At 36.8% G+C, this 11,787-nt stretch overlaps 1 protein-coding gene across 1 annotated transcript; it reads left to right on the top strand.

The window, feature by feature from the left end:
• Window positions 1-859: 859 nt before the first annotated feature.
• LOC129258369 (uncharacterized) lies at window positions 860-4,163 on the top strand. Its single transcript, XM_054896657.2, has 3 exons — window positions 860-1,026; window positions 1,925-2,023; window positions 3,596-4,163. The coding sequence occupies exons 1-3, from the start codon at window positions 898-900 to the stop codon at window positions 3,746-3,748; spliced, it is 381 nt and encodes a 126-aa protein (XP_054752632.1). The 5' UTR covers window positions 860-897; the 3' UTR covers window positions 3,749-4,163.
• The last annotated feature ends 7,624 nt before the right edge of the window (window positions 4,164-11,787 follow it).

Genomic DNA, 11,787 nt, shown 5'->3' with positions numbered 1-11,787 from the left:
TCGCGTTTCATGCATCATCTAAAAGCAGATTAAAAAAAACCTTCAGGGGTAAATAGTACATGATTGTGAGATGTGTCTGTTCTCTAATGCTCGACTCACTCGCTAAAAGCTACATTTTCTATTTATGTGGCACTTCATAGGTTGCAATGGTCACTTCACGTACGAAAACCCAGACTCCGCTCGATAGCATGAAATACTGGAGAACTTAAACTGACACTTGAATTATGTATATTGAATTGTGGGTGGAGGGTGGTTTTCGGGGTCGCTTTTTTGCAAAGGGAGGCTTGACATCCAAGTGAATTATTGATTGCTGAATATCCAAAATAAAGATGTTATAGCATTATGAAATTACGCTATAAATTGGAGTTATCCCCTTTGGGAAGGTCATCTCTGGAAGAGAAGATGATTAAGTTTAAACTTAAGACGCGCCCTCGGGTGTAGGACAGTACGCCTCTGCTTAAATATACTGTACCATTCGAAGAATTGACGGTGATCGTACTTCCATAATAACAACGTTGGAATAATGGCACTATATGCAAGCCTAAACGAACGTCCTGGGAGTGTCTTAATTTGTACATGTCTGGGATTGTCTTTTGAGGAGAGCCTGAAGTGATATCATTTCACGATGAATAAACATTAGATAATGTAGTTCATTTGTTTCACTTTTCTTGTATCTGCACTCTCTCTATCATCTTAATTACTGCTTTGATTTTGATTTTTTTTCTTTGTCTCCTTTGTTTAGCGTACCATTGATCGATAAACCTTCCCCGTGATTTACAACGCCACAGTGGGAAATTAGATTGCTTCCTACACTAACGCATTATCAACCTCTACGTTCCTCATCCAATTTCAGAGTCATTTGATTGGTGGATTGTACTCATCACGTGCTACTGCAAGATGGCGCCAGTCACATGGAGTGTGTATACTACATGTTTAACCCTATTCATGGTGTGTGTATTGGTTACATACCACGGTAGTGAGGCCGCAAAGAGGTGTGCGAGGACATCGGGAACCCTCGATGTCGAGGTAAGATATACTTTCTTTTGTACCAGACTATCTTTTTCACGTTTCAGAAAGGATAACGTTATAATTTACTTATTTAGCCATTTAATACACTGCAAAAATTCCGGTGTTGATTTACCGCCATCCCAGAATCTATTATGTCCACACCAGAGAAGTGTTAAACAACACCAGTTTAGTTTTGGTCTAACACCTGGGTCCCGTTTCAAAAAGAGTTGCAACTGTTGTACCTTTGCCATTTTGGCAACTACCATGGCAACAGGGCTCAGCAGCCAATCAAAATCAACCATGGTAGTTGCCATAATGGCAAAGTTACAACAGTTGTAACTCTTTATGAAACGGGCCCCAGATGGGTGTTCATACAACACCAAATAGTATTAAAACAGCATCGGTTTGATTCCAAACTGGTGTTGTTTCAATACTTCTCTGGTGTGGACACCAGCTGGTGGTAAATCAACACCGGAGTTTTTGCAGTGTATACTTTCAAGAAATTAACGTTAACACTTATTTGAATTTGTTTTTACTTGCAAAATAGATGAGTTCTTTATTCATTCATTTATTAATTATTCCATTCTCTTATAATTATATTGATGAATCTGTTCGTACATCTATGCATCTTTCCATCTATTCTTTCATTTATACATTCATTAGTGTATACATTCATGTATCCCTGTATGCATATTATTTGTTCATGGGTCGGTTCTTTTGATTAATTCAGTCATCATTCATCCAACAGTCCATCACACAGTGATTCATCACCAATCGTATATTCAATTAAGCTAACATTCGACAACTTTATTTTATAGCTAATGAAATAATTATTATTTTATCTTTGTTTATATTATCAAAGCTTGCTCCAATTATAAGAAAAAAGGGTGACAATCATATTGTATTTTTTTTTCAGGAATTCAGGTCTGCCCCACCGTCAACAATCAAGAAAATATTGGAAGCGTATTTTGAAAGTAGAAGGCCAAATAAACCTACATACAGTAGACCAACATACGTGAGTGTATTTAATAACTCTTTTACTTGCAATAATTATGCTTATCATCAACAAATTCTTTTTTTTTTGTCTCAGTCTTTTTAAATCATTCTATAAACACCGATTGGTGTCTGTTTAACCAGGGAATTTTCCGGTTACACAATGAAAGGTGTGTTGACTCAGTTGGTAGAGCATCCGTCTCACAACCGGGAGGTCGGGAGTTCAAACCTCGGCCGCGTAAGACCGAAAAGACGTAAAAAGATGGGAGTTGCTGCTACCCTGTTTGGCCTCGTCGATCTGATGCTGCACAACGGAATGCCAGGCCCACGATTAATTGGGCAAAGAAATTTTCGGAATATTTATATTATCAGATGTCTATTTCGAACAATAAAATATGGATTTCACATAAAGCTTTGAAGGTGTATATCACTATGACAATTTACAAGAACAGGTGAAACGCCTCTGACAGTCTCGCCTGCATTACCCGATTCAATATAGCAATGGTGCTGACTTTGAAACTAGCTACGGAATAATTATTCACAAAAGACTCGCACAGGACATGCAGGATGTTCAGGGATACTTAATTACTCTAATGTCTAATTTTCATAAACTAGATCCATAAAATTTCAAAGTTATGAAGACAATTTCACAAATACCCCCAACAAAGTCGTTCGTCAAAGTTCGTTGACCCTAACTGACCTTTGACCTTGGTCATGTGAACTGAAACTTAGGCATGATCTTCAGTGATACATCATTACCCTTATGTCTAAGTTTCATGAACTATTTCCATATACTTTTTATGTTATGACGACATTTCAAAAACTTAACCATGGTTAAGATTGCTATATTGGCCCCCCCCCCCCAACATGGTCCAAGTTCATTGGCCTTAAATGACATTTGACTGTAGTCATTTCACCAAAAGCTCGGGCAGGGTGTTAAGTAATACTTGATTTACCCTTATGTTCAAGTTTCATGAACTAGGTCCCTATACTTTTTAAGTTATGATGACATTTCAAAAAAATTAACCTTGGTTAAGATTTCAATGTTGACGACGCCGGCGCCGCCGTCGAAAAAGCGGCGCCTATAGTCTCACTCTGCTATGCAGGCGAGACAAAAATAGACGTTTCGTAAGTTATGCACGACTTGATGACTGGTAATCCTTTTCCGGGTGTATAATCAGATTCACAATCATTTTGCCTTTTCTCACCTACAGTTGAAATTCGGTCTTGGTAGATAAAAATTCTCGTTTTAAACAAAGCATCTGAATGAAAAATGTCAATATTTTCAATGTTTGGCAAGGGTTGTATCAAAATAATGTACTCCCATTACATACATTACATTAAACTTTATGAAGCGAACCCCGATTTAAAAAAAAAATTAAGAAATCCCCCCCCCAAAAAAAAAAAAAAAAAAAAAAATCTGGTTGTGTTTGGTGTTTTTCCCATAATCTAAAAGGAAAAGGTCAACTTATTTTACTTGTTGGTTGTTCATGGATCTAGTATCTGTCTTATATATATTTTGTTTTGAATCAAACAATGTAACTGCAATCTATCTGAATTCCGAAGTTTTGATTTCTTTTCTCTCTCCATGCAGACGTGTACACCACAGGGCGACTCGTGTACTCCCAGCGGAAGGACTCCGTGTTGTGGTAGCATGGGGTGTTATAAATACAACGGTGAAAAGTGCGTCAGGGGTGCGAGGTGCGTGTGCAGGAACCCCCTTTATTCCATCGATCCTGGCTTTTAGGACCGGTCGAGAAAGAATGATATTTCAGAAGAACTCGCCTTATGAAGGAAGTGACAATGAACCAGTTCATAGTCAGTTAGGATACATTCCCACCAATGTACCGGCTCTATATCGATTATATGCCATTGGAGATAAAGGAATAACTTTAGCCGGTCTGGATTAGGTTTCATTGGTGTGACTCTCGCAATCACTAAGCAGACACTTTCTACAACGCAGCAATTCCTTTGAAAATGCAAGTCAAATCACAGTGGGGAGCTGAGAGGTTTTTGCCGAAAGTTGGTGGTGGACTGGGACAGCAGATCATCCAAAGATTCGGACCAGACGAAAAATTGCAAATAATCTGTCGTTTGTCTATAGAGTCCAGGACGACACTGCTGTTTTGATTCCCCGATTTTCGACAAATTCCGTTTTGTCATTGAAGGGTTTTTGACAAAAAAAATTATCTGCGTTGTATAAAGCGACTTCGTAGTTGCGAAGCAACGAACGTAGAGGGCAGCAACGCATGGCAGTGTTGCTTCCCTCTACGTTCGTTGTTGCGAAGATTCCCCATTGTTTGGTTAGTCCGAGTAGAAAAGTTAACGAGGTCAGATTTGTCTTTATTTGTTTTGTTTAGAATGTCACATATGATTTAATATATTTAGAAAAAAATCAATACTACTGCGAGAACAATGGAGCAATTTGCACCTAATGTGTTTACTGCAGAAATATTGTAGTAGTCTCAATTTTTATTTTATCTACTGGAGAGTGTGCCCCACAGTCAATTCACGGTGTGGTACACAATGAACATATAATCTTCACACTGTGATGAGGCTCAAAGTTTATACTGTGGATATCGTACTCCGAACAGAGTCCATTATAATTTATGATGATGCAGTGAACACGATGAATACTCATGCCCAACTCACTGTAGAGATGTCTATCCACAGTATGAAACTGTCTTTACTTTGTTAATTTTAGCTATTATGAGTCACATCTTCACACATTACGCTATGTGAACACACCCCTGCTAGAAAGAATACAGTATCACACAGTGTGGTCAGAGTGTGTTCACATAGTGGACATGCTATGAGGCGCCGTTTGTAACAATATTATATAGAACAATTATTTGTTATATAATAATTATTTATTAAATAATAACAATTATTCATATAATTTACATTTCATTTGTAAATAATTACTATTAAATAAAAACAATATTTCAAATTATTTATACATATTTCCAAGTTCGTTATTTGTAGATAATAATAGTTCGACATTCCATTATTTATAAATAATGAAAAACAAATAATCATTATTTATAGATAATAGAATGTCGAACTATTATTATTTACAAATAACGAAATATGACTTGGAATTATATATGAAGAAATAGAAATTTTATTTTATATAATAGTAATTATTTACAAATAAAATGTAAATTATAATTGTTATTATTTAATAAATAATGATTATATAACAATATATATTGTTACAAACGGCGCCTCATAGTGGACTGTCTGCAAATATTATTCACATTTCTAAATTGCTAAAATTCAACAGTGTGACTGTTCACAGCGTGCCCACATGGTCGACTTTTCACACTGTTCCAAATTCAACGATGTGAAGGCACACAGTGTGCCACACATGAACACACTGTGGCACACACTGTTGCACACTATCTCCTTCCCAGCAAGAATTAAGTCTGCACTGTAAGCCTATATCAAATTCATTCTTGGCCCCGTCTTACAAAGAGCTACGATTGATCCAATTAACCTCAAGTATATGAAATCCATCAAAGTCATATTTTTGCTCAATGTCTTTTGAAAACAAAAAGAAGCATTCTGAACTGACAAGAAAACAGTAAACGTATGAAAATACATAATTTCTTGAAAATATTTTGAGCAAACATGTATTTTAGATGTTGACGTTGCTGGCTTTCCATTATTACGATTGATCATATCAATCGTAACTCTTTGTAAGACGGAGCCCAAGACTGCATTTTCGTATTAACTTTAGGCAATTTTATATTTGAAGGTCAAGTCCACCCCGGAAAAATGTTGCTTTGAATCAATAGAGAAAAATCAAACAAGCATAACGCTGAATATTCACCAAGATCGGATGTAAAACAAGAAAGTTATGACATTTTAAAGTTTCGCTTAGTTTCCACAAAACACTTAAAGATGAAGTCCACCACTCACGATTTGTTTTGTTTTTTATTGTTTGAGTTATGAAGTATTTCATACTTAACAGATTTGACATCAAGGACCAAGTTTAATGATTCATGTTAAATTAATGATTATGCCACATGTTCAGGAAGGAATAAAACTTTGTTTCATAAGAAAGTAGGGAGAAAATTAGAATGTTTCATATTTCATATAATGAAATACAAATGAAATAGTGAGTGGATGACGTCATCACTCTCTTTATTTGCATACCGACCATGATGCGCATATAAACTGTTTTGTGAAATTAAGCGAACGTTTAAAATGTCATAACATTCCTATTTTATTTCCGATTTTGATGAGATTTTTAGTGTTATGCTTGTTGAATTTTTCTAGTTTTATTCAGATCAACTTTATGTTGGGGTGGACTTGTCCTATAACAATAAAATCAAACGTGCCAACGCTTTGGTTTAAGATATTTGATGGTTCTTTTTCTTTCTAATGATATAATAAATTTTTCGCGCATTCTACTTTCTTGTATTAAAAAAAAGGATTGTGCTCGAAGTGAAGAATCTGAAACTGCCATTTCATTTTTTTTAGATCCTTTTATACCTGTGCAACAAAGAAATTCGCATCTTTAAGAGGAGATAGAAGTGTAAAGTGTGTTTACCGTATTAGATTTATGAGAGTAAATAATGTTCTTTTAATCGCTAGAGGGTATTCATTTGTCTCGCAATCTACTATGGTCAACAAGGAAATTCGTGATCACTCTCGCAAAAAGTGTTCACTGGCTTTCTAGGAAATTCGTGATCACTCTCGCAAAAAGTGTTCACTAGCTTACAAGTTCACGAGCTTTCGAGTGCCGCTGCAACTCTTTATCAAGTGACGAAAATTATCTGATGACGTACTCTATTTATACTAATCTCCAGGACCGTACGCACGAACGCGAGAACAATAGGTGGGTATTGATCCGTTGCGTCGGTATGCGGCGCGGCCGGTAATCCGTATATGCAAATAAGCCGGGGGTATATGCAAATACGCCGTGACCCACGACGTATTTGCGAGAGTGATCACGAATTTCCTAGAAAGCCAGTGAACACTTTTTGCGAGAGTGATCACGAATTTCCTTGTTGACCATAGTAGATTGCGAGACAAATGAATACCCTCTAGCGATTATTTCAATCCGCAATAATGAACCTATTTAGTATTAATGTTCTTTTAGATTGTAAGAATTATTGGTTATCATCGATAAATGTTGTATAATAATGGTAAGAGTCAAAGTACAATGCGCCTGGAAAATCAAAAGAGGGCGAAAAGGAGGCGGATTAAACGACAGATAGTTAGGTATATGTTAACATTATAATAAGAAAATACATTGGGTTTGTCTTAAATCTGAAGAGTTTTCGCTCATCTTTTACGTGGTGTGTCTTAATTCTCTTTCATATACTAGTAATTTCTCTGAATTGCGTAATTATATTTTTGAAAATTTAATAGGATCTACTTTGTCGCCGTTATGCCAATGGAAACTCGAGAGGAATATGCGAATCACAATTTATCAAAATCGTTTGCTCTCCCATATCACTTGTCACATCTTTAACGTAGATGGCGTCATTACAGAAATCAATAGTTCGAGCATTCAGCTGAAATCTGAACACTCACCCAAGTTCTCCAGTAACTACGTACTATCTATCAAAATATATATTTCTCGCCGAGAAACACATTCGGAAGTTCACATCCTTGTGATTAATTCATTTTCAGATGATTTTCTTTATGTCGGAAAAATTCCGCACTCTTTTAATCGCAAACATCTTTTAAACAGTTTATTTTCTATTGGACTTTTGCCAATTCGTCCACTTGCCAACTCGTCTATTATCTTTGGTCTAACGTCATTTCGTCCACTATCGACATGGTCCGATTGTCATTTCGTCCACTCACCATTTCGTCTAATAACCAGTTGGTCCAATAGCCATTTAGTCCATATACCATTTGGTCTAATTTGGCTAAGTGTTATTTGGGCGAAATAAATGAAAATAAAATGGATATTAGACCAACAGCTTAGGAGACGAAATTGTCATAGATGAACTGGGTGATTAGACAAAGTGATGATTTGATCAAAATGGTTATTGGACCAAATGGTTGTTAGACTAATATGTTGATGGACGAATGGTATTAGACTAAATGAAGTTAGACCATGTGATGAGTGGACGATTTGAAAGTAGACGAATTGGCAATTCGCCTTTTGAACATTGCTGTTTCGACAAAACATACTTCATCAACACATAGGATAATCTAGATTCTAACCGTTGGTGTGTATGTTATTTCTCTCCCCTTTCCTCATCCTCCTTCAGCGCGCTATCTCCATTGATCAGTTGATCGTGATATCCCCTCTACTCCTTCAGAACGGAAAGGAAGTCAATAAAATTTAATTTCAGAGAATTAGAAAATTAGTTGTACAGTCGATATGGCCAGGCTGTAATGTATAACGACAAGTTAACCATTTATGGACACTATGTGTATTAATCAAAGAATATACAATGAGTATATTCCTGTTTGATTTAATTTTGCATTTGTTCAATTAATAGTTGTATGATAATGGGTAATTCAATTCAATTCTTTATTTCCATTTCCATTAAAAAATAATACAAAGTAATATAAATCAGATACAATTTTACAGATGAACATTCTTACTTCGTAAAAAACAGTATAACATTGAGCATATATGGAAATGAGGGGGGTCCACTAAAAGCAGAGCTTGTAAAGTGTTGATCCCCCTTGGAAATGAAAAAAAAAATATTGTCGACTTATGCGTATATATACAGGAAAGAAATATAAGAGAAGGAACAAAAAGGTCGAAATCAGATTGATGTAAACAAACATGTAATTACTGACCAAATGCAAAGCTAGTCACACAAAGAGGTCTCCGCTATGAAGAATATATTGCGCACTAGACAGAAGAAAAAGAAGAAAGAGAGAGGGAATGACAAGACATAGAAGACAATAAAAAAAAACGAGAGACAGGGCAAGACAAGATAGTGGAGATGGTGACTCCGGTGGATGTGGATGGGATGTGTGATAGTGGTAGTGACGTTGATAAAATGGTATTCATGGTAGAGAATATTGTGACATAAGTGAAAATGTTGATGACAATATTGATGGCAATAAAAGTTGCGGCGACAACATTACTGTAAGTCTGTAACGGGAAAGGGGCACGATCCATTCGCTGATCTAACAGTAATTCCTTGATCGTTATCTGAGCACAAGATGGCGCTGTTCCTGTTTCGAAAATTGAAGAACCACTGTCTGTCTGGCTGTTCAAGACGCTCTTGTCGTTACGACGTTTTTGCCTTGTGTTTTATGTTCTTTTGTTTTGTTTTTGAGGGAGATCGCTAAAAAAAATCCGGTGCTGCTGATGTTGCTCTGACGATGATAAGGACGATGATAATTACGATGATGATGGTGATGACGATGAATCATTATGGTGATGGCGATGGTGTTGGTGGTAATGATGAAAGTAACGGTGATGGTGATGATGATACTCAGGGTTAGCTCAGTCGGTAGAGCGGGGGTTTCGGATTCCGGTGACCCGGGTTCGATTCCCAAGTGGTGATCTAGTGCCCTTTGGTAAGGCCTTTGCCCTCATCACCAGGTCCCTCGGAGAGGACCTTAAGCCGTTGGTCCCCTGGTTGCTTGCTCACAGGCATTCGTGCTTTCTTAGCAGTCAGGTAAAAAACCTCGGTATAACATTACATAACGATGATCGTCATGATTATGATGATGATTATGGTGGTGATGGCGATGATGATGATGACGTTAATGTTGATTGCGACGATGATAAATACAATGGTGATGTGGTTCATGATGATGAAAATGGTAACTCATTTAGGAGGAGATCTATATATCCCTTACATTTCTTCTTATTATTATTTTTCTCCAACTTCTCTTCTTCTCCTTCTTCTTCTTCTTCTCCTCCTCCTTCTTTTTCTTTTTCTTCTTCTTCTTCTTTTTTTTCTTCTTCTTTTTCTTCTTCTTCTTTTTCTTCTTCTTTTTCTTCTTCTTTTTCTTCTTCTTTTTCTTCTTCTTCTTTTTCCTCTTCTTTTTCTTCTTCTTCTTTTTTTTCTTCTTTTTCTTCTTCTTCTTCTTCCTCTTCTTCTCCTCCATCTCCTCAACCACTACTCCTTCCATTTAATACTGACCTTGTTTCGGGCGAACGAGAAATCAGTCAAACGATATAAAAATTACATTCGTCGTTTGAAGCAATACATGCAGTGTACAAGCCATAACCAAAATAACGGTGAGTAATCTAATTGTGAATGTCTGACCCATAAAACATCATCATAGTGAGACAAAGCACATTAATGTCATGGTAACACGTTATTGATTGGTCCCTTGGATGTCGTCATCACGATATGAGGTCATGAGGGCACTCATCACGTTACATATCCGGGGAAATAATGATCAACGAGGCGACATCGATATTCATTTGTCTCTAGGACGATGTTGCTCTGGGGTGAAAGATGTTGAGATTCAACATGTTCAAGACTGAATTCCTTTTCGTGTCTTGACAAAATAACCATTCTTCTTGGTCCAGATTCACCTTGGAATGCATGTGTGTCGATTCCGTAATTTCCGTCCCCTATGCATCAAGTTAGGCCTACTGTTTTTCTACCCTCCCGACATTCAACAGTTCAGTGTATAAAAGATTTTCAAGGAAATATATAATACCTCAGAATAGTTACTAAAATGTGCAATGTACTGTGTATATCGAGTGACGAAAAGCCTACATCATTGATAGAAGATAACTCAATAGTGAAATAGCGCCAACTGTCGTCATTATACTTTTAGACGTTGGTTGGGTGGGGGGGGGGGGCTGTGAGAGGGGTGGGGTTGTGAAATGTACTCTTATTTGGTTCCGACAGGGGTACACTACCGATGACATCAAGCCCCACCTGTATCATTGCGTGAGTTTTGACAAAATAAGCACCTTTTCGGGCACTTATGTTAGGTGAAAAAGGGACTGACTATTATTTCATCCGAGAACTTGGGATTTATGAATATGTGCGTTATTAGGAGCGGAACAACAGGCAGATACTTTCTTCCCGATGTTAATCCCAGTCTGTTGTTGGAGTCCAAAGTCGATCCTTTATTTGCGAATCTTGCTTAGTAAAATAAATCCTACAGGGAAGGGAATAAATGATAAATAATAATTCGATACGAAAAAAGGACTATATTCTCGAGTCTACAACTGAAGACTACGAATATTACCAAACCCAACTTTTTATGGATGTAAAAGTTATTCAACAGTATTGCTAGCCCTTGCCCGGGGGACTCAAGTCCATCTGGGTAGATAGTTGTTGTTGTTGTTGTTGCTGTTTTAGTTTTAGTTTATACGGCGCATATCGTTTTAGTTTATACGGCGCATATCATCCAGCACTGAAATCAAATCAATAGTCTTTCGTCCATTCGCAATCCTTTCAACCAACAAAATAATGACAATTATGATTGTTTTGTTATGGTTGTGATGATAATGAAGATAAGGATGATGATGATGATGATGATGATGATGGTGATGGTGATGATGATGATGATGATAATGGTATGATGATGATGATGATGATGGTGATGATTATGATGATGATGATGATGATGTTGATGATGATGATGATGATGATGATGATGATGATGATGATGATGATGTTGATGATGATGATGATGATTACGATTATGGTGGTGGTGGTGATGATGATGATGACTGCTGATGACGATGATAATAAAGATAATGGGGATCAAGGAGGAGTATACAATTTATTCTTATGATGACGATGATGATAATGATGCTACTGATATTAAACTCCTCGTTACAGCATATCCAATCACAATTATGAATGAATTCTACTGCTA

The sequence above is a fragment of the Lytechinus pictus genome, chromosome 4 (genome assembly GCF_037042905.1).
Source record: "Lytechinus pictus isolate F3 Inbred chromosome 4, Lp3.0, whole genome shotgun sequence".
In the NCBI taxonomy this organism is placed as follows: domain Eukaryota; kingdom Metazoa; phylum Echinodermata; class Echinoidea; order Temnopleuroida; family Toxopneustidae; genus Lytechinus; species Lytechinus pictus.
Note: the sequence above shows the minus strand (reverse complement) of the source record. Positions and strands in the feature narration are given on the sequence as shown.